Source organism: Centropristis striata, chromosome 1, assembly GCF_030273125.1.
Source record: "Centropristis striata isolate RG_2023a ecotype Rhode Island chromosome 1, C.striata_1.0, whole genome shotgun sequence".
In the NCBI taxonomy this organism is placed as follows: Eukaryota; Metazoa; Chordata; class Actinopteri; order Perciformes; family Serranidae; genus Centropristis; species Centropristis striata.
The window spans coordinates 27,508,613-27,531,781 of NC_081517.1; the positions used below are offsets into that span (position 1 = coordinate 27,508,613).

The 23,169-nt window shown below is 38.4% G+C and overlaps 1 protein-coding gene across 1 annotated transcript in view; it reads right to left on the reverse strand.

The window, feature by feature from the left end:
* Nucleotides 1-23,169, reverse strand: part of LOC131974643 (zeta-sarcoglycan) — a 390,877-nt gene that overhangs the window by 173,085 nt on the left and 194,623 nt on the right. Inside the window, exon 2 of the mRNA XM_059337047.1 lies at nucleotides 12,160-12,369. Within this exon, the coding sequence (XP_059193030.1) occupies nucleotides 12,160-12,369 (210 nt within the window). The remainder of the gene's footprint in view (nucleotides 1-12,159; nucleotides 12,370-23,169) is intronic.

Genomic DNA, 23,169 nt, shown 5'->3' on the forward strand with positions numbered 1-23,169 from the left:
ACTCACACAGCCACACATCAAACTTCACACTCTGCCTGTCTCTGCCAGCCCTTCATCCACTCACTTCCACTCCATGAGGCAGTGAAACAGACACCTCTCTAAGTCCCAAAGGACCCCAGAGGCAGAGGACAGGAGGGAGAAGCTGAGCGTGGATGATGGGACACTCTATTTAAACCACACACACAGACACATACACACACTTGCCTCACTCCCTCTCCCTCCGTTCTCCTATCTGTCTTTTTCCATGCATCATTCACTATCCTCACTGCTCGCCTCCCTCACTTTACTCTCTCTCTCCCACTCCCTCCACCAACTGATCCCTCTGATTAGTTTGTTTATGAAGAAACTTAAAGCTATACCCGACAGGGCTTTTATGAAAAAAACACACATATCTCTTCTACATGAATCATATGAGCAGCTGTGACAGTGTGCAGCACCCCTTTCGCTAATTGAGATCATGTACCTATCGCCCATTAGCCTGAAGGAAATGACAAATGTAAATTGTCTGCTAAACAGTAGTGAGGTAATGCTCAACACAGAGAAAGATGGATCTCCCTCCTCGGTCAAGTTCTGTTACTTTTTTTTCTTTTAAAGAAACAGTAAGGTAATAAGACGTGCATTGAAATAAATCACCTTGACACTGTGATTTAGTGACATTTTGCTGTGAAAGAAACTTCAGCTTAGAGTAGTATAATTTAATATTAATTATATATATATATATATATGTGTGTGTGTGTGTGTGTGTGTTTGTGTGTGTGTGTGTGTGTGTTTTTGAAAGAAATTATGGAAAAATCCAAATATATAAACTGGTGTATAAAGGGTTAAAATCATGCAAATGATTTAATGTGTAGGTAGTTTTGAACAAGTCCGAAGTTGTTTAAGAGATTTATGGGGAAAACTTCTGAAAAAACATTGATGTATGATGATTTAATAGCAGTTATTGTGTGTGGCCTTTTTTGGCCAGGGAGGTCATGAGAGGGTAGTAAATTTGAGGAGGGCATAATGGTTAAGGATATATCTAAGCTTTTTGCATTAGAGTGTGTTTAAATACAGTGTAAAAGTACATGTGCAATCAAAGAAAGGGCACATATGGAGGAAAATATGCAAAATTAGCCACTACAGCAAAGAAGCAAAGTTATGTCAACAAAGAGCCGAGAGTGCTGAGTAGCCTAATAACTAATGTACTGTGCACACCTCCTCTATCTCAACAAGGCGTCCTGGGGACCTGAGCATCAAGCCAGTTGTAACTCCTGTTGGTAGTTTGGTGTGAAACAGAGAACACAAGGGAGGAGGATTTAATAAATAACAGCCACACAAACTTTTCCATTCACCTGCACACCCACGTTCCACTCTGGTTTGCAGGCATTATAAGTAATTAACTAAATAAGCTGGGTCTTCATATACAAAGAATAGCTGGGTGGAATTTGGCAGGCTAAAAGTGTTGTACCTTCCCTGCCTCATTTGCCTGGAGTTCAGTCTGATTTAATTATATATTTATTCATGTAACTGAATGCTAAAATAACACAAGCAGGAGGGAAGGAGGAAAAGTAGCAGCGGTGTGAACTGCCCTGGCTCAGCTTGACTGTGGTTGGCTGGTGGTGTCACCTGCCACTCAGCTTGCCAATTCGCCAGTTCTGAACGCATGTCACCTTTTTCAACAGCTAGTCAGCTTGTACTGAAGTCAGCAAGTCAAGTGAGTTGCAAACTTTCAGCTGGTAAAAACGGCAGAGTTTTGGAGGAAAGAGACGATCACCCCATCAATTTGTGTGAGTAACAGCCATGTCTGGATGACACATGGCAGACATTTGCATAAGCCTCTGGGTATTCTGTGAAGGCTCCACATTCTTGACCCTGTCTTTTTTTTCACTTTTATTTCTCCCCACCATTTTGTCATTTATTCAAATTCAACTGTAGCCATTATATTTCTTTCAATGCTCTCATTCATATTTCTATAAAGAACAAATTATATCCAGCTACAAAAATAGGTTAAAAAGTTCTTCCAGATAGAATGGAAGTACAGAGAACTGGCAGGTTTAAGAAAGTTGCAAGCTGATGCATCCCAAGTAGTTTCAAATTTTGACTTGTCTCGTCACAAACTTTCAATCTGAACCGAGCTTAAGGGCAGAAAAAGAGGTTAATGCTTGATATAAAGCTGCACAATTTGAAACTTGTACTATGGTGATCCTTCTAGCATCCAGAGTTTATGCTAACAACTCCACCCACTCTTTCTCTTGTCCTTACTTTTCCCCCACAGCAATGTAATGCTCTTTGCACATACATGTATTTATGTCAGATCTTAATGTACCTACTGCATAAAACCAAGGCCAGTGTGGCTGAAGGCTATTATAAATCATGCTGGATATGATATGATGCCCCTAAAAAGTTTGGTTAATTTTACACACTCTAAATTCAAAGTAGATTGGTGGATTGAGGAGCTCAATTAAACTATTGTTCATTTTTAAAGATACTTTTGAGGCATCCATAAAGAGACACTGACCTAGAGAGATAAACACTGACTGTGTCTGTCCCTCTTGCCTCAGTGTTATGAGCTACCCATAAGCTGATATGTTTTTATTCCTGTTGCATTCCCCTGATGCAACTCTATTTTATGCAGCAATAAACCCCATTTCTAATTAATGTTGGTCATTTTTATTGCTTTTCCAATTGTTGTTTATCATCTTTAAAGCGTGCTGTAATTCAGATCTCAAAAGTGCCACAAGAATAAAGTTTTATTATATGTCCCCTCTGATTGGCAGCCAATCAGGATCTAAAAATTAAAGAAGCACACTTCACATACTGCCAGTAAAAGTTTACAATCGTCGGCTACATTTGAGAATGCTGAAAGAAATTACACACACCAGTGGCAGTTTTATCGTTATTCTTCTAACATTTATCACTTTGATGTGATATTTATCAGTTTGATGTGGTTATGAATTCAAAGTCCACCAAAGTTGCTGCACAGAGTTAAACACAAGAATCTTTCTTCCTCTGAGTTTAAATGTTGCTATAAAAACAGCTCCTGGTAATTGTCGCCATGAGGACATTTTGACACCCATATTGTGTTAGCGGAGGCAGAGTTCATTGTAGTGGAAATAAAATTCTGAACGTTGATAAATCACATCTTGTTTATGACTTCAGTGTGCAAGAGGAGCATTCAACAAATGTTATGCACATATTGTGCGAGGTCATTATGCCAGCATGCAGAACAGCAAACGTGGTTTAAGCAGGTAGGTGCTATACACACCTTGCACAAATTGCAATGCTCAAACACACACACACACACACACACACACACACACACACACACACACACACACACACACACACACACACCATAGTCTAGTCCAGACCAGGAATTAAGCAGGCTGATTGGTGAGTGACAACTGAAATTGAATTTCTCTGCAGTGAAAGCCCAAAGGACTCAGGAGAGGGAAAAACACACACACACACACACACACACACACACACACACACACACACACAAACACACAAACGCACGCACACAAACACACACACACACACACGCACAAACACACACACACAAACACACACACACAAACACACATGCACAAACACACAAACGCACACACACAAACACACACACACACGCACAAACACACACACACAGACACACACACACACACACACAAACACACACGCACAAACACACATGCACAAACACACAAACACACGCACACACACATACACACACTCACACACACAAACACACGCATGCACACACACACACACACTCACACGGGTAAAGACAGACACACACAGACATAGAAAGGCACACACTCAAACATACACTCACAGACATACACATCACCATGAACAATTGCTGAATAATTGCTGGCACATAGACATATATTTTCTCTCAGTTTCTCTCTCTCTCACACACACTCACACACGAACACACACACGTAAACTCCTATCCCCACAAGTCCCTCCTCTCCAATTTACTGCCAAAGCTGTCTCTTCAAAAGCAAATCTCTTTTTCTCCCCACACCATCACAATGAGAATCGCATCTGGCAACTCCAAACAAAACAAAAGTTTGAGAAAGGCCTTCATTATGCTGCAGCCGGTTCGACGTGATTTGGATGGTGATAAATGGAAATGACAATCTTGGAGCCGTAGAAGCTGCAATTCCCTATAGCTGGATCTGAAATGAGAAATGATCAAGGAGTTTGTGTTTGTGTGTTTGCATGAGTGAGATATCTTATTTTTGATGTTCTTTGCCTTTCAGTTAAGACTGATAATAATGATAAGCCTTAGGTAGTGTTCAGAAACAGAACGCAGCTGGATGTTTCTGATTGAAATCTGCTGCAGAAGGACGCCTGTGCATCAGAGGTGTGAAGGTGCAAAGTGGCAACAAGCAGCGCAACAACAAACTGAGGAAAATTAACTTGATGTGACGCCTCAGATGAAACAATTGTACTTGTGTTGATTGCAACCCAAAAATATGTTGCATAAAAAGTAAAAATATGAAAAAGTAAAAATATAGGTCCAATTGGATCTTTTAATGATGCATGCACCAAAGGCATGCACCGAAAGATACAAATAGTGAAAGTGAAAGATGAGAGACAGCCTACTTTTTTGTATGTGAACGCTCAGTTAAAGGACTCCAAGGAACTTAATTAATCATGTTGTTCAATATATGATAACAGGAGTGGCACTTTCTGCCTCCAATAGTTTGCTCTCTATTGTGCACATCACAGGACTCGAGATAAAAGTATGCTTTACCCCTTCTCCTCTTGAATGATACAGAATCGTAATGAAACAAGGGAAAAGGACAAAGGAGCCAAGTAGAAGTTTATTGCAAAAATGTTATCACAGACATGAACTTCATGTTTCTCTCGGCTGTATGAATTAAAAATGCAAGTTAAACTAAAATAAATCAAATTAATCGGTTGGAAAACAGGAACAAGATCGTTTTATTTTGGATGTAACCATATCTGCCAACTGTTTTTCCTAGCTTTTTCCCATATTTCAAAGCCATCTCCCAGATGATTAAGCAGAGCAGGACTGAACAGTTTCCATTAGTATTTGATAGTCAGCAGGATGGTGGCCATGTCTTTTTGCAAAGCCTGTAGGGATTTTAATATAAGGCACAGTGGGAAGAAGGATGTGCGCCAACATTTCAGCTTAATTTACTTATTTATGTGCTCATTTTCATACTTTTTTATTGGAGTTTGTGATACAAACGCATAAAGGTTATACTGTTTACTATCCACCAGGAATGCTAATTATGCTAATTACTGATTGATTGCGAACCTTTCCTGCATACCTCTGTTGGAAACAGCAGTATTTGAGGAAACATCACTCTCACTCTTGTGATCTTTTCTTTTTTTTAAGGTCTATTTTACAGCTTAATGCAGTCAAACACAGCTGTAAACATCCTTTGAAATGCTAATACAGTTGTTATGTGACACTTTTGATTAAGCTTCTACCAAATATCACTACGTGTTGGTATGGAGAATGTACTGCACACTTGTTTAACAAGTGCAGCAGCAAGTGTGGAGTCACAGTGGGTTCAATAGCACAGCAAAAATAACTATTATTACCAACTATTTTACCTCTGAATTTTAGCCTCAAAATCATTTTCATGCTACACTGACTTGTAACAGGGAAAATGTTGCCTTTGTCATTTCCAATCTGCACCACAAATGTTCTTTCATTATGTAGTTTTGGTGAGAAGTGGCTTTATGGCATTACACACCACTAGCTCTTACTGTTTTTGGTGAAACTGAAGCATATTTTATGGAGCAAATTTAGGAGTTTACTGATGGACACAAAGCTTCAGGCTAACCAGTAACAGTAGCTGCTAACTGTAGCTGTGGTCAGCCTGCTCGGTTTGCCCTTTGCTGCCAGGACTGATTGAAGCAGCAGGAGTGTGTTGGTCTTTACACCGCTAGCATAGGAGCTTTGAACCGCTCAGAGGAGGAGATTTTCAGGCTCATAGCAGGGGGAATGCTGGCGGGGATCGTGGCTGGTGTCGTGTCAGAACCGGAGCAGGGTGAGCAGGCAAAGGTTCAGCAGCCTCTGCGGATATTATGGCAGAGTCAAAGGGACGTTATGGAGGAAAATAACAAGAGAAAAAAAGAGAGAGTGACCTAGAAAGATACAACAGGAGAAGAGCAAATAACGGACTGGCTTTTAGACTATTAGTATTAAAAGCTTGCTTACTGTCTGTGTGTGTTGCTGCACTTGCTTGATGTTTGGCTGTGTGGCTAGTTTCTCATAAGTAATGTAATTATAGTAAATGCACAGTAAAAGCTGTTCATACTATGACAGTATTGTAGAGGAGAATTAAATTCTGAGAAGACAAATTATAATGTTGTTCTCAATGCAGCCTTTCCTCCTGTCAAAATGTCAGTATAGGTCATGTGTACAGGCAGCGAAAAACAAGCTATATTTACGAATTTCACCGTCTACTGTAATGTGGCCGCCACCATCTTGCTGACATAATAGTGATTGACAGCCAAACAAAGTTTAAAAGGGCGGATTCCAGCAGTTGGACGGGTGGTGGATGGGTCAAACAAGCAACGAACTCTGTGTGAAAACAAAAGTAAACCACCTTAACTTAAGTTATAATATTTATGTAAATTGTGGCAGTCATGTGAACCTTGTAACTACTTCATTTCCGGAATTTATGTATATTCAGTAAATGTTTTAAACTGTCTTTTATAACGCCTTACCATGAGCTTTTTGCCCTGTACCTAAGGTCAGTGGTTTTACAACACAAATCCACCTGCAGTCTTTTTTTACAACCGCGGACCGTATGTGTGTGCTATTTTTAGAACACACCATTGTACTGCGAGCCGTACCTTAATATGTGCCCTGAAACGCGAGTCATGATACGTGCCTACATGCTGTAATTTGTGGTACTGATACACGGCGTCCTCTGCCGTTTATGTTGGAGAACTTGTTGTCTCAATGACCACTTGCATCTTTTTTGACATATGAAGTACCTGATAATGTGTTCCACTGTAATAGCAGCTATAAAGTGACATCGGAAATACTGCATATACTCTTTCTCACGTTTCCTAGAATACAGTATACAGGTTTTCTCTAGAGGTATGTTTTTAGAAAATATTTTTTGGGGGGATAGGCAGAAACTCACATGGCTACTCAAACTCCAGACTGTCCCTGTCAGCTCATCATCCAGTGAGTTCCCCTCCATGAGGCAGTGAAATAGACACCTCTTCAGGTCTCTGAGGACCTTAGAAGCAGAGGACAGCAAGGGGAAGCTGTGTGTAGATGTTCAGACACTATATTTAAACCATATATAGACAGACACTTACTCAACCCTATCAACCCTCTCTGTTCTTTTCTATATACATCACTCTCTCTTCAACCCGTCATCCCCACACCATGCCGTTCCTTCTTCCAGGCCTCCATAGCATTTCGATCTCTCTCTGCCTGTCTCACTTTATTTTTGTTTTGTGTTTTATTTTTCTTAGTTTTTCCCTTCTCTGTTGACTATATGGTCTCTCCTCTGCCAGCTACTCTCTTTTAAACTTCACCATTTACTGCGAGGGATGAGATGAGACTGAAGGGATGCTGTTGCCAGCTAACACACAGGATATTAATCTGTACAGTACTTCTTTTAAGAGAAGACTAAAGTCTGACAGCTGACAGAATACAGGGCCAACAGAGGTCGCATGTAGTTTTTTTCATTTTTTATTTATTTTTTCTTTTCTTTTCAGCAACATTGTGTCTTCCGATTATAGTCTTTCTTGCCTTGCCATTCATCCATCCAGTTTCACTGAAAGGCTTCCATTTTTTATATTTTTATTCCTTACACTCACATTCCTTTCAGTGTAATTAAAATAGCAAAAATACATTTATAAGTAATGCAAAGCAACTCATACTGCATGCATTGTTGCAGTTACCATGACCTCCACTCATTTACTTTTCACTGACATGTCACTGATGAATACAGTATAAAGAAACTAATGTAAGTGAGATTAATATGAATATAATGTGTAGCAAACAGAATCATTTTTTGGGATTACTTTAAAATCAACAAGCTGAGCTCATTTGTCTGCATCTTACATTTCCATGCCAAAAACATTCCTGACATAGTCCTGCCTGTGCACCTTGTTTCAGACATGTATGTGGGAAATGTGTGCCTTATATGATATTTTGAACAAATACAACTACAAAAAAACATGTATTGTTACTGTTACTACTACTACTACTACTACTATTACTAAACCATGTTGTAAGGCTTATGCTATACTCATTGTTTGTTCTTTAAAATGTAATCTTTTTGAAAAGCACTTAATACATAAAATGTTACTTACTTTCTCTCAAACAGATATCAAATAAAATAATAAAAAATAATAATCCCTTCAAGTGAGACGTTTCAGATTACCGCCAATTAAAATTGCACTGTAACAGAATGCAGTTACTCATACAAGTGAATAAATTATAATCATGTTACTTGTGTTCCGCTACTCCCCAAACCTGAGTATCACACTCACTCGATGAACAAAACAAAAACAGCTTCTCTACCTAATTTCTATACTTCTATTTATGGACTTTTCTTTTTTATGTATTACTTCATCCCTTCCTTTTCCTCCTCATGTGTCTTGGTCTCTCCAACAGTCTGTTTTCAAACACAGTATATATCCTTTGAAATGCTGTGTGCTCTTTCATGCTTAGTGCTGGCTGTCTCCCCTCAGGCATACTTAGCTGCCCCCGCCCCTCCTTTCCCCCCCACCTCTCTTATATTGTGTCACTTATTGAAACATAAGGCATGTGGCGAGGCTTTACCAGAGGTTTGCAGGGGTCAAGTTCTGCCTCATTTGCATATATACTATCACAGTGTATTGCCTTGAGCCCCAAGGCAGTATGGGATATTGGATGTATGGGTGCTGTAACCCCTGGATGACTTGCTCAGAAAGCCTCAGCAGAAAATAGATGTGTAAACACACACTGAGGCAAGCATTGACTGGAGATGTCTTTGGCCTATAGTTTTGCTAGTATCTTTCTCCAGTCAAAACAAAGAACTATTTAGTATTTCCTACAGTGGATGCTTCACTGGATGCTTCCTCAATCAGTCAAGGCAAGTGTACTTATTTGGCATTTTAAAAGCACAAATCAATCGTGTCGCAAAGTGATTTTCCTAAAAGGTGCTTACAATGCAAGGAGAAAGGAGGCTCAGCCTGGACATCAAAAGCAATAACACAGCATAATGACAATAAGGGCGTAGTTAAAATCACAAGATAAGAGCAATAGAGCATAAAAGAGGATGTCAGCCACATTGAAAAGCCATTGAATAAAAGAGGTTTTGAAATGAGCTTTGACTATTTAGACTGATTCAGCTGACTTCAGTGTTTCATAGAGATCTGTTCCACAATGCAAAAACCAGTCATAGCTAAGAACCACCACACTAAACAATGAACATGTCCTGTGTTGTTGGCCTCCAAAGCAACATATTCTATATGAGACATATGGTTACAAACATGAATCTTATGACAGTTTTATGTTCCACCGCTGCTGCCACAGCTATGCCTTAGATCTGAATAGGTTCAGGCAAAAGATGGCAGTTCTGGTTTAAAATGACAAAAATCTCAGCTGAGGCTCTTTATACTACATCTGCCTTTGCTTTTGACAGAAAGGAGGAATAACTCACACATCCACTAGAGGTCCTTAGCAGTTAATTGAACTAACAGGCTATTCAAGGCAGTGGAACAAAAACACAACAACAAAAAAAGACCAAAAAGTGGTTTGGCAGTATCAACAATGTGAAACATCAAGTGGCTGAACAAACAACTTTGGAGAAATGTCATTTGGTAATGTAAGTCTTCATGTTGATATATAGAGGGATTGTAACAAAATGTAAACAATAAAAATGAAAAGAAAATCATTGATACATACAGTCATGGAAAAAATTATTAGACAATTGTTTTCTTCAATGTCTTGTTCATTTTTATGCCTGGTACAACTAAGGGTACTTTTGTTTTGACAAATATAATGATGACAAGAAAAATATCTCATAAGAGCTTAATTTAAGAGCTGATATCTAGACATTTTCCATGGTTTTCTTGATTATAACCAAAATAATTATCAAGAAAACCATGGAAAATGGCTCGATTATATTTGTCCAAACAAATGTACCTTTAGTTGTACCAGGCATTTAAAAACAAGACATAGAAGAAAAGGGTGGTCTAATAACATTTTCCACGACTGTATGTGTGGAAATTACTGCTGAAGAATAATATTAAATATCATATATATGATAATATTACTCATGTCACAAAGAACAACAACACACCACAGACCTTGTGCAATCCTGTTTGTATCACCTTCGAAATATTTCTAAAATACGATCTATGCTAACTTTTAAAGATACAGAGACCATTTTACATGCTTTTATCTCATCACACTCATCACAGCCTTTTTACCTGCCTGAATCAAAAGTCCATTCACAGACTCCAGATTGTCCAGAATTCAGCTGCCAGACTTTTAACCAGAATCAAGAAACATGATCACATCACTCCTGTTTTAGCGTCCTTACACTGGCCCCTAGTATGTTTTAAAATTGATTTTAAGATTACCTTAAGGCCCTTCATGGCCTCACTCCTTGCTTCATTTCTGACCTCTTAACACCTTACACACCAGTCCGTACTTTGAGATCCTCGGGCAGAGGTCTCCTGAAAACTAAGGGGGACAGAGCGTTGGCAGGCAGGGCCCTGAGGCTCTGGAACAACCTGCCCGAGGAAAGCAGGTCGGCTGTGTCAGCGATCTCTTTTAAATCTCTTCTTAAAACATACTTTTATCGGAGAGCCTTTCCTGATTTTACCTGAACTTTACCTCTGTCTTTTAATTGCACAGAACTATGTCATGTTATGTTATTATGTTATTATTTATGGCTTAAGTTCTGAATAACTAATCAATGTTATATTTTTTGAAGTGTAAAGAAAACACAGAGGCGGAAAGCCAAACAATGTATGGTTAAAGGTTCACTGGAAAAAAAACAAACAGAAGGGACAGGACCTGATAAGTGGTCTCCACTTCTTCTAACATCTTTTCCAACATGAAATATTTATTTGGGTTTTATTATTTTGTCTATTGTTATAGACAAAATAATAATAATAATAATAAGAAAATAGTAATGTTGTTGTTTGTTGTTGTTTTCATTCAATTTAATTTATTTTAACATATATTTTTATTATTATTATAAATATTTTGTTAATTTTTAACATGTTTGAATAAAGAGAGATCAGTCAATCAATAAAGCATCAAGCCATCAATCTACTGACACATTAACTATTACAATGCAACTTCATGTTCAGAAATAGTAGACGCTATTAATTGGATGAGATCATTCAACCCTCTGGGGTCTATGATTGTGGCGTCCTGATCAGATCACGTGACGTTTAACAAAAAAACAAGGTCACATGGAGCGCAACTTCACTCCAAAGTACAGACATTAAACTTTCTCCCAATTTTTGTTTGACATTCCTAGGTCATGTAAAACCAAAGATATGATAGTTTTGATTTGATAGTAATATTTGAGCGTTGGTGTAGCCCTCTGTGTAATTTCGCACATAGTTTGTTTTGAATAGTTGCAGCTAACAAGGGCTAAAAAGCCTATAAATATACATGTTTTTATGGGACTTTTTTGTATATAGTTTTATTATTTTTAATTTTATTTAAATTTGTATCTTTTTATATGTTCATATTTGTATCCTATGTTGACATTTTCAAGTTCCAAAACAGCTCATTGAGCATATTTGTGGTTTCTATTGTCGTAAGTAGTATATTTTTTCAACTCGGATTTCATGATTTTTGGGCTCAATATGTTGATAAAGTAGGTTAAAATAAGAAAATAATACCAAATATAGGTATAGTAAACATTTTTGTATGTGGTACATGAAGGGCAAAATCAAAAGTATTCAAAAACAGCCAAAATAGGCTCAGACCCCAGAGGGTTAAAAAAAGGATATCCACTTGATATATTGGTGCAACTATAGTGCACACACATGCAGACATTGCCATTGAAACTGTGGATTTTATCATCGCTCTCATGTTGCAATACATTACAGCAAACCTTTTAAACCACCTCTTTTTCCCATAAACTCCCACATAAACACAAAACCATATAACACCCTGGCATATAAATGACACAGCCGCACGCCTCTTACCGGAGTGAAGTTCATGACTTTGAGGATCCAGATGGTCAGCGCCAGGTTGACGATCATGGTGACGAGGAGCAGGAGGATGAAAAAGTACAAGCATCTCTTTCTCCAGCCGTAGATTCCCACTGCTGGGTAAACCTGGGCGCCGCACACCGACGCCCCCCGCTGGTGGAGCGGGTTGGGCTGCGCTGCAAGGATGTACTGCTCCTGGGTCATCTGAAAGGGACACAAGAATGGTTAATTTAGCTCATGTTTACATTTCTCTGAGATTTTCATCTCTGTGCACCAATTTTGAGGTTATTTCCTTTCCTGAAATGTGATTTATTTATTCTGAATACAGTAGCTGGACCAAAATCATTGCCATTTGTCAACTGAGATTACTTGAGCAGTTTTGTTCACTTAACATTTGTTCTTTTATTATTTCTCACTGGATATTTTTCATTTTGGAGTAAACATTTGCAATTGTTCAGCTCAAAGAGATTCAAGCACTGCAGGAAATATCTCAAGGAGAAAAAAAAGAAAATATATGAACGGCATGGTTTTCCCTCGCCTTTTTCATCAGTTCAGTACAGACAGATAAGTCAGAGAAAGGAGAGAGTGAACTGTTTGGGTTTTAGTCATAATGGTAGGCCGGTGGAAACAGAACCAACATGTTAAAATACAGAGGAAAAAGCACAACGACATAGAAAAGTTTGGAAGTGAGTACGCAGGGATGAGTGTATAAGAGAAAGACTGAAGCATGATAAAAATGAGATAGAGGTGGAGTGGTGAAGTGGAGAGATAGCACAGCATGGAGTAGTAAGAGATAGAAAGGGAGGATGGAGAGAAAGGGGGAGAGAAAGAGTGAGAAGGAGCAGATAAGACGGCAGAAGAGGACAGAGTCCATTAGTTGTAGTGCAGCAGGAGGAGTCATTGGTGGCAAGAGATATGGACACTGGCTGCAAGGCACTACTATCTCTGTCCATCTCTGACTCTCTAACTCTCTCTCTCCCTCTCTCCACCTTGCTCGCTCTACCTCAAACCCCCATCTCACTCCCTAATTCACTTCCTATCTTGCTTCTGCACCTCTCTCTCGCACACATTATGTCTTTATTTGCTGAGGCTGCATGACCTTAACACCTCTCTGACTGTTGATCCCCCGCGCCTTCAATGCTTTTTCTCCATATAGTCTCACATGATGATATCAACAAGCCTTGATGGGAAACAAAAATGCTGACTCTCGCTTGGCCTGCGGGAAAAAAAGAAAATGCAGACTTGGCCTGTTCAACTTTTGTTGGGTTTTCAGCGAAAGAGCCTCAGAAGCAAATATCACACTGTAATCTGTGTCTCCACATGGGTCCTGTATCTGTTACACAGAACAGTTTAAAGTCTTATTGAGCTATTGATGTTATGACAGTGTGTAAACACCTTCAGAACTTCAAAATCTCACTGTTTTGAGGCATTTTGGAATTGATGTGTATATCAATTCCATCAACTGCAGCTAAAGCTGCTTTATAATCAATAAAAACATGGAAATCTCACTTTTTACAATATGGAACCTTGAAAAGCATCTCACTTAGCAGAAACTTGTTAGAGGCAAATCAAGAGGTGAAAATATGAAAACCCCAGGAAAATCAACTAAGAGCTAATGGTCTCACTCCAATAACACCAGTCTGACCAGTGCCACAGCATGATGGTATGTTAGAGAATCCGACTGGCGTGTTTTCCTTTACACTTCAGGAGCCATTTTCCACCTGAATTAACACAGATACTGGGTGACTGAACTTTGATAAGACAGAGCTAAAATGCATCAAATCCAGGCGGAAATGCACCCAAGATGCAATGAGGATTCAATCAACCAAAACATCTCCGGAGATACACAGAAATATGTTTGGCTGCATTAACTATGAAGCATGAATAGCAATAGCAATATATTTGTTAAAAATAAGGGAACAAGAAAAACAGAATTTAATATCAGATTTAAAGGAGGTGATGAAAGGACATGATATATATCACACTCTGTTTCTTGGCTTGCAAATATGCATCTAATAATTGGTCTCAGTGAAATCCAATTAATTTGTATCTAGCTGGATATGAGACACATATTAATGCCAACTGGAAAGGGCTTAATGTTTGTCAAGTGGGCAAATACATTGATGCTGTTTTCCCTTTTCACAGTCAAGAAATTCTCCCTCAACATCCTCAGCTGGTTCATCTGTTGCGCTTTTTGGGTGCACCTGTTCAGTCTTTGCAGACAATGAATATGAATCAATAGTTCTGCTGCGGGATAAAACATTAGAATGGGCTGCTGATAATTGTATCTCAGTATTCAGCATCCACACTGGATCAATAGAACAGTGTGTGTGTGTGTGTGTACCTGTGTGCTGTTATGGTTGCTGTGTGTGTACTGGAGCTTTCCGTGGTGCCCTGAAATGCTGATCATTTTTTCCCTGCATGTATCAAATCAATATGTGCACACATACAGTATATCTGTGTGTGTGTGTGTGTGTGTGTGTGTGTAGGTGGGTGTATGTTTTTGCATGGGTGTTTCTCAAAGGCATGAAAATGAGCCAAGAAACCAAGTAACCTTTTTTTTCTGAATCAGAAACAGTTTTATTGCTAAGCAGGTTTGCACATACAGGGTGTTTGGTGTTACAATAAATATTAATAAACATCCACAACTGGCTTTGAGTTAAAAATAAGTCAGTGGACCTTTTCATTGTGTGTGGTCACTTTTCTGACTTCAATTCTCATCGTCTTTCTTGTGTATCTTGTGTCTCATTTCACTCACAGCTATGCATGGCTATCAATACAACTCAGCATTGTGACAAAATATTATTTTCTCCTCCCCCATAGTTCCCCTGTTTGGTGTATCTTATTTATCATTGTTTTTCACACAGCCTCTTGTCACATCCCTGCCCTTTTTCAGCCTTTCTTTGCATTTCACTCCTTCCCTTATTTTTGTCCATGCTTCCTTTCTTCATCTTTCCTTCCATCTTCATTAGCCATTTGTCAAATGTTTTAGTCACTTCCTTCCCTCTGTCTTTCGGTCCTTGCCCTCACTCATTACACGTCAACCATTTTCTCTTATCTGGACTTCATAATTCTCGCCATCTCTCTTGCACCTCTCACTCACCTCATTTCTTCCTTCCTCTCTGCTCCTTTTTGTTAACCAATCCATTTTGTTCTCCCCCTTTTTCTCCCTCCCCTCTTCTGTCCTACACTCATCCCTCCCTCCCTCTTCCAATGCATTTCTTAGATTGAACTGACAACAGAGTCATCAATCAATCCCATGGTGCACCACAGCCTGGAGCCCCTGCACAGCATGACCTAACTTTATTAACATCATGATGTCTTGACAGCCATAAAAACAACAGCTACTAGAGCCACGTCACCATGGTTACCATTACAGCATGACATCAACTGTGATTAAACAATGATGTCATCAGAACCAATACCCTAAATAGGACTGTATAGAGTATATATATGGCATGGTTTTTCATTTTTTGTTATATGGTGCTACACATAGAACTAAACTGTGTAAACTCAATAAATTGCCACTGATACCACCAAAAATAACAATATTATATTTCATTATTTTCATGACAACAATTTGCCTGACAACATGAAAAATGAAGCATAACCCGTTAAGGAACAAAAGAGCCCCTGAAACCACATTCAAGATGAAAATGTATCTATATGACAGTTTACTTTTCATCACAGTGATAGGTTACAACCAGTGGTTGAAAGTAACAAATTTAACATTTATTCAAGTACTGTACTTAAGTAGGATTTTGAGGTACTGTAATTTAATTGAGTTTTTCCATTTTCTGTTATTTTAAACTTTTACTCAACTATAATTAGAGGCAAATTCTGTACTTCTTACTCCACTACATTTAGCTGACCGCTTTAGTTACTTTTCAGGTCAAGATTTAAGATGAAACATCAATTTAAAGTGATTAGACTTTTTTTTAAATTAAATGTAAGTAGTTTAAATGAGTCCGAAGTTAAAATAAACATAAAATAAATGCATGCATCAATACAAATAACAAATAATATATTTGGAATGTATAAAACAATGTTAGTGGTTCCATTCTGCATAACGAGTACTTTTACTTTTGATACTTTAAGTACATTTCGATGCTGATACTTTTGTACTTTTACTTCAGTAAGTTTTGAATGCAGGACTTTTACTGCAGTGTGGTATTAGTACTTTTACTTAACTAAAGGATCTGAATACTTTTTCCACCACTGGTTACAATGATCATCATGGCAAAACATGGCAACATGACAAGGTGGCCCAAAGTCAGGTAGTGGACACGTATCTGTACGTCAAACCTAGACAAGTAACACACACACACATACACGCGTTACCGTCTTGTGACACCAGACTGAAGCTTGGCTTCATGGAGGACTGCATGGAGTGAAGATGAGAGGAGATGAAAAAGATGAGAGGAGATGAAGAGTAGCAGGGAGGCGACGGAAGAGACAATTGAGAGAAATGAAGAGGAGAGAAAAATATATGATTGTGATCCGTACACTTGACTTTTTCCACCCCTGTGAGCCGTCACAAAGAAAAGCAGAATATAAACAGTGTCGGTTTAATAAGACTTAAAGAGAGGAGATGAGAGGACGGAACATATTACTTGAAATTGTCTTTCATCTTTCAAGCAGCTCCATTTCGGATATAAAGAGACTTTCATTCATTTTCAATATGACAAATCAATCACACATTTGTCTTCATATGACATGTCACGGGGGTTCTTTGCAATGGGTAAGAGATCTTGGTTTTGTTCTGGCTTGGAGCCGTATGACTCTGGAGGTCATAGTAATGATTGCCTGGCAATGTAAAATGTGATCATAAATTGTCTTTCAGTGTCCTGCTGTGATTGCAGTTCCATGGGCATTAACAGTTCTGATGTAAATGAAGCTTCTCACACGTGTCCTGAAAGAGACATCCCAGAAAAACCAGACACTGATGCACAGTGTCATTCTTTTTCATTATGCAACTAAATGAATGTTAATGCACGTGGGATGTGAAGTATGTGTCAAGTCAGATTGAGCCTGGTGGACTTTGGGAATAAAGAGGAGAGTGGGAACAGATGGACACGTGTGCTGCCTGATAATGTATGTGGAAGCTGGACACGTTGACAGAAGGGTGGATATGGATGGATTTGACATGGACGCATGGCTGGATAATGAATAAAAGGATGGAGGTATGGACTTGTAGACAGAAAGTCAGACAGCTTTGGATTCGGCTTCGTAGCTGAAATGCGTATCAAGTGTAATCAGTATGCGTGCACGGCCGATTGGTGATGCTGCTATATGTGAAGTGCTGGGGGCGATTCAATGTATCTGTCAGCCAGCATCACAGCCCGGCTCTCCTCTCATCTGCTTATACTCAATCGATACCACCGCTTCAATATCGCTACACTTCTGATGGCCTTGACATTCTCTCTCAGTTTCTCTTTATGTCGGCCTCTTTAATGCGAGCTCCCAAAGAGAGCATTTACTATACATAGTTGAGTGGTAAAGATCAACCACTGGGTTTTTTAGGACAGAACAGGATAAATGTAGATTTAAGGTGGAAAAAGCCAATATTTTCACTTCAATATTCAATACTGTTTCTTTAAATCTGACCTTTTCTCAGTATATTATAGAAAATCCAGGTAGTATTAACAGAATCATATGTGACACAAGGGCAGGGTCATATCATTTTTTTTCTTTTTTATATATATAAATGCTGCCCTTACTAGGGTTTGTCATATTTAGTTATTTTGTAATATTCATTACTCTTTTCTCATATAGATATATTTACTTAAGAAAAACATTGGCCTATTTTATTGTATAGGCTATTTTTATTTGAGATATTTTTTTATTTAAATGTGCACTTTATGGAGCATTGATTTATTTAATTTTTTTAAAGGTACTCCTGTTATACAGTATTTATGTTCAGTTAAATTAACGGTTTTAATAAAACTACTTGTGAAGTGTCATTTGGCTTTGACTTTGACTGAACATTTGCTCTCACTCTCACTGCAATAACAATATCGGAATATATGTCGTATATCAATATTTAGCCTAATTATACTGGGATATGACTTTTGGTCAATATCGCCCAGCCCTATGTGACACTACTTTAACATGCATGATATAAATGATGCATTAAATTAAACAGACAGGGAAGACAATTACAGCCTAGAAGAGAAAACAGTCTTCATTCTTATGGGCATAGACATACATTTTAGCTATTGGAAAAGTAATGTAATAAATGATGTGACAAATTACTGCACCTTGGGAGTACTGCTTATAAATAAAGTACAATGCAGCTTCTTTTTTGAGTAATGAGTGCTGGATGTTCTCTACTACTTTAATTCTGTACTTATTAACTGGTTGGAAATAGTTTGGTGGAAAATACAGTGGTTTAATAAATCACAGGCCCTTCTTTCTTATCTCCACCGTATTTGCTAGAAGGTTATTGTGTTGAAATATTACCTAAAGATAAAGGATTTCCCCAGCTATTAAAAGTAATTTGGTACTTCTATTTCCAGACAACGAGTGTTCTCCCTCTTGCACTCATCACTAATGGTCTATGAATTTGAGGTAATTCTTTTGTTGTGCACCCATTAAAAAGAATTACTCTATATAAGTGGCAGCTATTATGCTCAAAATACCCAACAATAAACTGAGTCAAAACAGTCACAGTGACTCAGTATATTATCAAAACCTTCTGACTTTTTACATTTACAGCGTGTGAGAATGTTTACAGTTGAATCGTTCTCATCAAGTCTTGTCCGTCGTCCTCATTAATCCCCTTGTGTTTAAGGTTTATTTATCTATAGAACAGCAAAGACAACAGTCGGCTTATGCTGTTGTTTTTTAGCCTTTTTAAGTCTTCAATGGGCCCACAGATTTGGATAATGCAGACAAGAATGGTGATTTAATTCACACGCACTCACACGCAAGACTGATTGAAAGCACATGAGTTAACTTCACATTTTTAATGACTATAATTAATTGTCTGATATTAATGCCGAACAGACTATATACTGTGATTCATTTGGAGAAATTGTATGTAAAATTAGACATTTAGCACCCTCATATAGCTTGAATTGCATGATCCTGCCGGTTGAAGTTTTAATTGGCTTCTTTGATCAAATTGTGTAATAGTCAACTTAGGGTCACCACAAAGGTGTCACCTTCAACTATTACACGACAAATGCTTCTGAAATAATCAACCTAAACGACAGAATAGGTTGTTTTTCATAACAACATATATGAGCGTTTCACGGAACAGAGCGGATTGTTCTAAGAAATAGTGCATGTCATTATAGATACATGTAAAAAAGGCTGCAGTTTCGTTGAATTAAGGCTACAAAACCACTGGCTCCAGGTTTAGGGCAAAGGGTAAGATGCTATAAAGACAGTTATAAAAGTGAATAAACATAAATAAATGCTGGAAGTGACATAGTTACGTAAAAATGAGGTGCACAAAACATGATGCACAGAAGTTCAGTGATGTTAAAATCACACCATTTATTTTTGTTTTCACAAGGGACATGAATCCTGTTCTCCAGGGTGAAAGTCCAGAGTTTGATCAACCCATCCACCATCCCCGCCCTCATTGCAACTTCTGTGCTTTATCCTTCGCCTCACCATCATTAATAATTATGCCCGATTGTTGCTCGATTACTTTAAGTAAACAAATTAAAGCGCTGGGACTGTTCATGCAGAATAGGTGGCATAATGACTATCAATTACAATGGGACCTATGTGAAAAAAACCTAGGTTTACAGAGGTTTTGTAGATAGAAGTATCACCCAATGAAGATTTAAAAAAAAGTTATAATACACTGCAACAGAAAAAAATATCCTTGTGTTTGCGTGTGCCAAAAGGGAGAGATGATTAGAAAATCACCCAAAATGAAGGCTGTTTTATGGATTTTATATTACTGTGAGTTATAATTTATGATATTTACTGTAATTGTTTATTCCTCTACTTTCAAATCAGACATTGACATAATACACAGACAATATCTCTCAGATGAATGGACAATCATCCATTATCAGTAATATTAATTGTGATGATGAAAAAATAGCACTTTCACAATGCTATTTAACTTTCTAAATTGACTTTTTTTTTTTCTTTGTGAGTCATTGTATTTACTTTTGTAATGATATTTCGGGAAATTGTAATATAAATTGTATTTTATAGTGGCACATTATTTTATGTACAGTCAGTTCTCTGGGTCAAATAAATGTTAAGCTACGACAATAAATAAAAAAATAAACTTGCAACACTGTACGGGGTCAGGTGTGCATGTGTGTGACGGAAAACTCAACAAGGGATTTTATGTCAAATGCTTACACATGCAACAAAGTATTGGTGTTTCAATGCATGTACATTTGTTTTTCATGTGTGCGTGTGTGTGTGTGTTTGTGCCAGTGTGATAAAACATTAAGCCAACCGAATTGGGAGCGCTCTGTGTTGGCTGTAGGTTGTTGGTTTGGACAGCCTGCCATCCCTCTCTGTCACTGTGGGCACTCAGGTGTTCAGCCAGTGGATGGATCACACACACTCACACACTCACACACAAACACGTGCACACGGTTCGAGAAACTTGAACACACATGCGCACCAAAAAAATCCACACAAGCAACAAGCAAACATACGTATAGACGGACAAAATCACACTGCAGCTACATGCACCAGCAAACACATGGAAAAATCGGCAAACAAAGCATGCGTACGCACTTGAACACACACAAACGCACACACGCAAACAGGGCTGCTGTGCAGTGAGGCGTTCACTATTCCAACAGATTTACGAGGTTCTGCTGCAGGCCGAGTGTAAAAAGGAAAGACTTAAAAGGATAACTCTCCCTCTCTCTCTTTCTCTCTCCCCCTCTCTCTCTCTCTCTCTCTCTCTCTCTCTCCCTCTCTCTCCCTCTCTCTCTCTCTCTCACACACACACACACACGCCAAACATATAACTAAGCCAAAAGCACAACAGCTGTCGCCATATAAACAACTTACGGCTGACAGACAGTCAGAGAGGACAAAGGGATAACAGAACTGGAAGGAAGGTCAAAAACCAAAAAACAGAACAGAAGGTAGGATAGTTGATAAAGAAAAGATCAGTTTATGACCTGTGCTACTGTATTTCGGGGGTTGTGACTAAGAGGACAACCCATGTGACAGTGAAGTGTCAGTTTTTAATATAAAACATACCGGAATTAGCTCGTACAGTAAAGGGCTGTCCACGCCATTAACTATAACAATTATTATAAATACATTATTTTAATAACCGTTCTGTGACAATGGCAAAATATATTATTGAGATCACTTTCAGGGTGATTTGATGAAACCATCCAAATGTACAGGGCATCAGGTATAACAAGGCAGATGACACTGGGAAGAGACTCGTGATTTAGTTAAAACTTTTAGATTTTGATTAGACATCTCTCTTCTTGTCTCTCTCCTGGCAAATTAGTATTATTATCATCATGAATAAGTATAATGATCAACAAAAGCTAAATCAAGCCAATAGCTTTAATGTTGTATGTGCTAAAGCAGTAGCAGGTCAACAATATCTATTGTGGGGGCTCTGACGCTACAGTTTTTGTTCATCACTGTGGACGTCATTAAAGTGTTTTTTCTTGGTGTGGATGGCCTTTATAACTTATCCATAACAACCAAACTGACAATATGAGAAGCTATTAGAATAAAACATAAAATATGCATTTAAAAAAAAAAGAAAAAGTAATTCTGTGGATCAAGAGGTAGCTTTCACAAAATAATAACAATATTTAGTATTTATCCTTATTATTTGTTTGGGTGGCCTTTTGAATCCATATTAAGTCTCAAATATATCAAATACTGTACTCTTTTAAAATAAAATACAAAATTCAAATTCTGGAAACAGCAGATGAAGTAAGTTTGTGTTTCCGTACTACTTGGCCATGCCAGAGAAAGATTTATTTCATGATTAAAAGGAAACCAAGTTGTCTGTTAGTTGAAGGCAGGAACACTGGGAACACTGGTCTGCTTTACTTTTGAAGTTTCGGTCCTTCCATCCACTCCTACTTCCCCACACTTTTGGCTTCATTCTTTGGCAGCAAACTAAAAGATGTGCTTTAAGCTGTTTAAACAAACATGCTGCACTGTGGCCTTTCTGAGGAGCACAGAGTCCTTCATCAGTGTGTTCTCATGTTCATCTGATGTTGGTGTTTGTTGAAAGTCAGATTTGGCGCTAAAGGGGCTGCTTTCTACTACCAACTCTATTTATAGAGACTCTGGAGTGAAAAGTTGTTCCCATTTGTCTCTGTCTAGATTTATCTCCGTCCAATGATGTCTCTCATTTTTTCAGGGCCCACGAGACTAATTAGTGAATGATGGAAATGGAGAGGGAAATGAAAGAGGCCAGATGAGAGAGAGATACAATATAAAGACTGGGGGGGGGGGGGGGGGGGGGGGGGGGGGGGAGCAGGTAGAGCAAAGAACAAAACAGAGATCCTGATGTTGTTGTGTGGCAGGTTCCCTGCCCACATTGGTCCAAAACCTGGTCAGTGGAAAGGCTCCTTCAATATGGACCAGTTATTGTCTCATGGCATCATTTTCCAATCACATGCTGCTATAAACGGCATAGTAGGTAGCTGATGACTGGGTTCATAAACTGCTTGGCGGCTCAAAATTGGTTGAAAATTTATGTTTGAAAAGTGCCATCTTTTGCTACTTTCCAACAGCATTCCTGCGGGCAACTTGGCAAGCACATGCTGCCGCCTACAATCAGAAGGAACTGTTTAGCAAACAACACAATCGAAAATTGAGAAGGGTATTTTGACTCAATTTTTAGTTTCATTATAAAGCAGGAAAAAATGTCTCCCTACCTGCAAAGCCTGAGTCATAGTGTCCTTAACCCCCCACTGGCCACCCTCACCACAAATTGAAAAGTACATGTTTTCTTAAATATTTGAAGGCATATAAAGTACTTCTAGTCTGCCTGGCTGTCAAAACACTGGTATCAGTCCACCTACA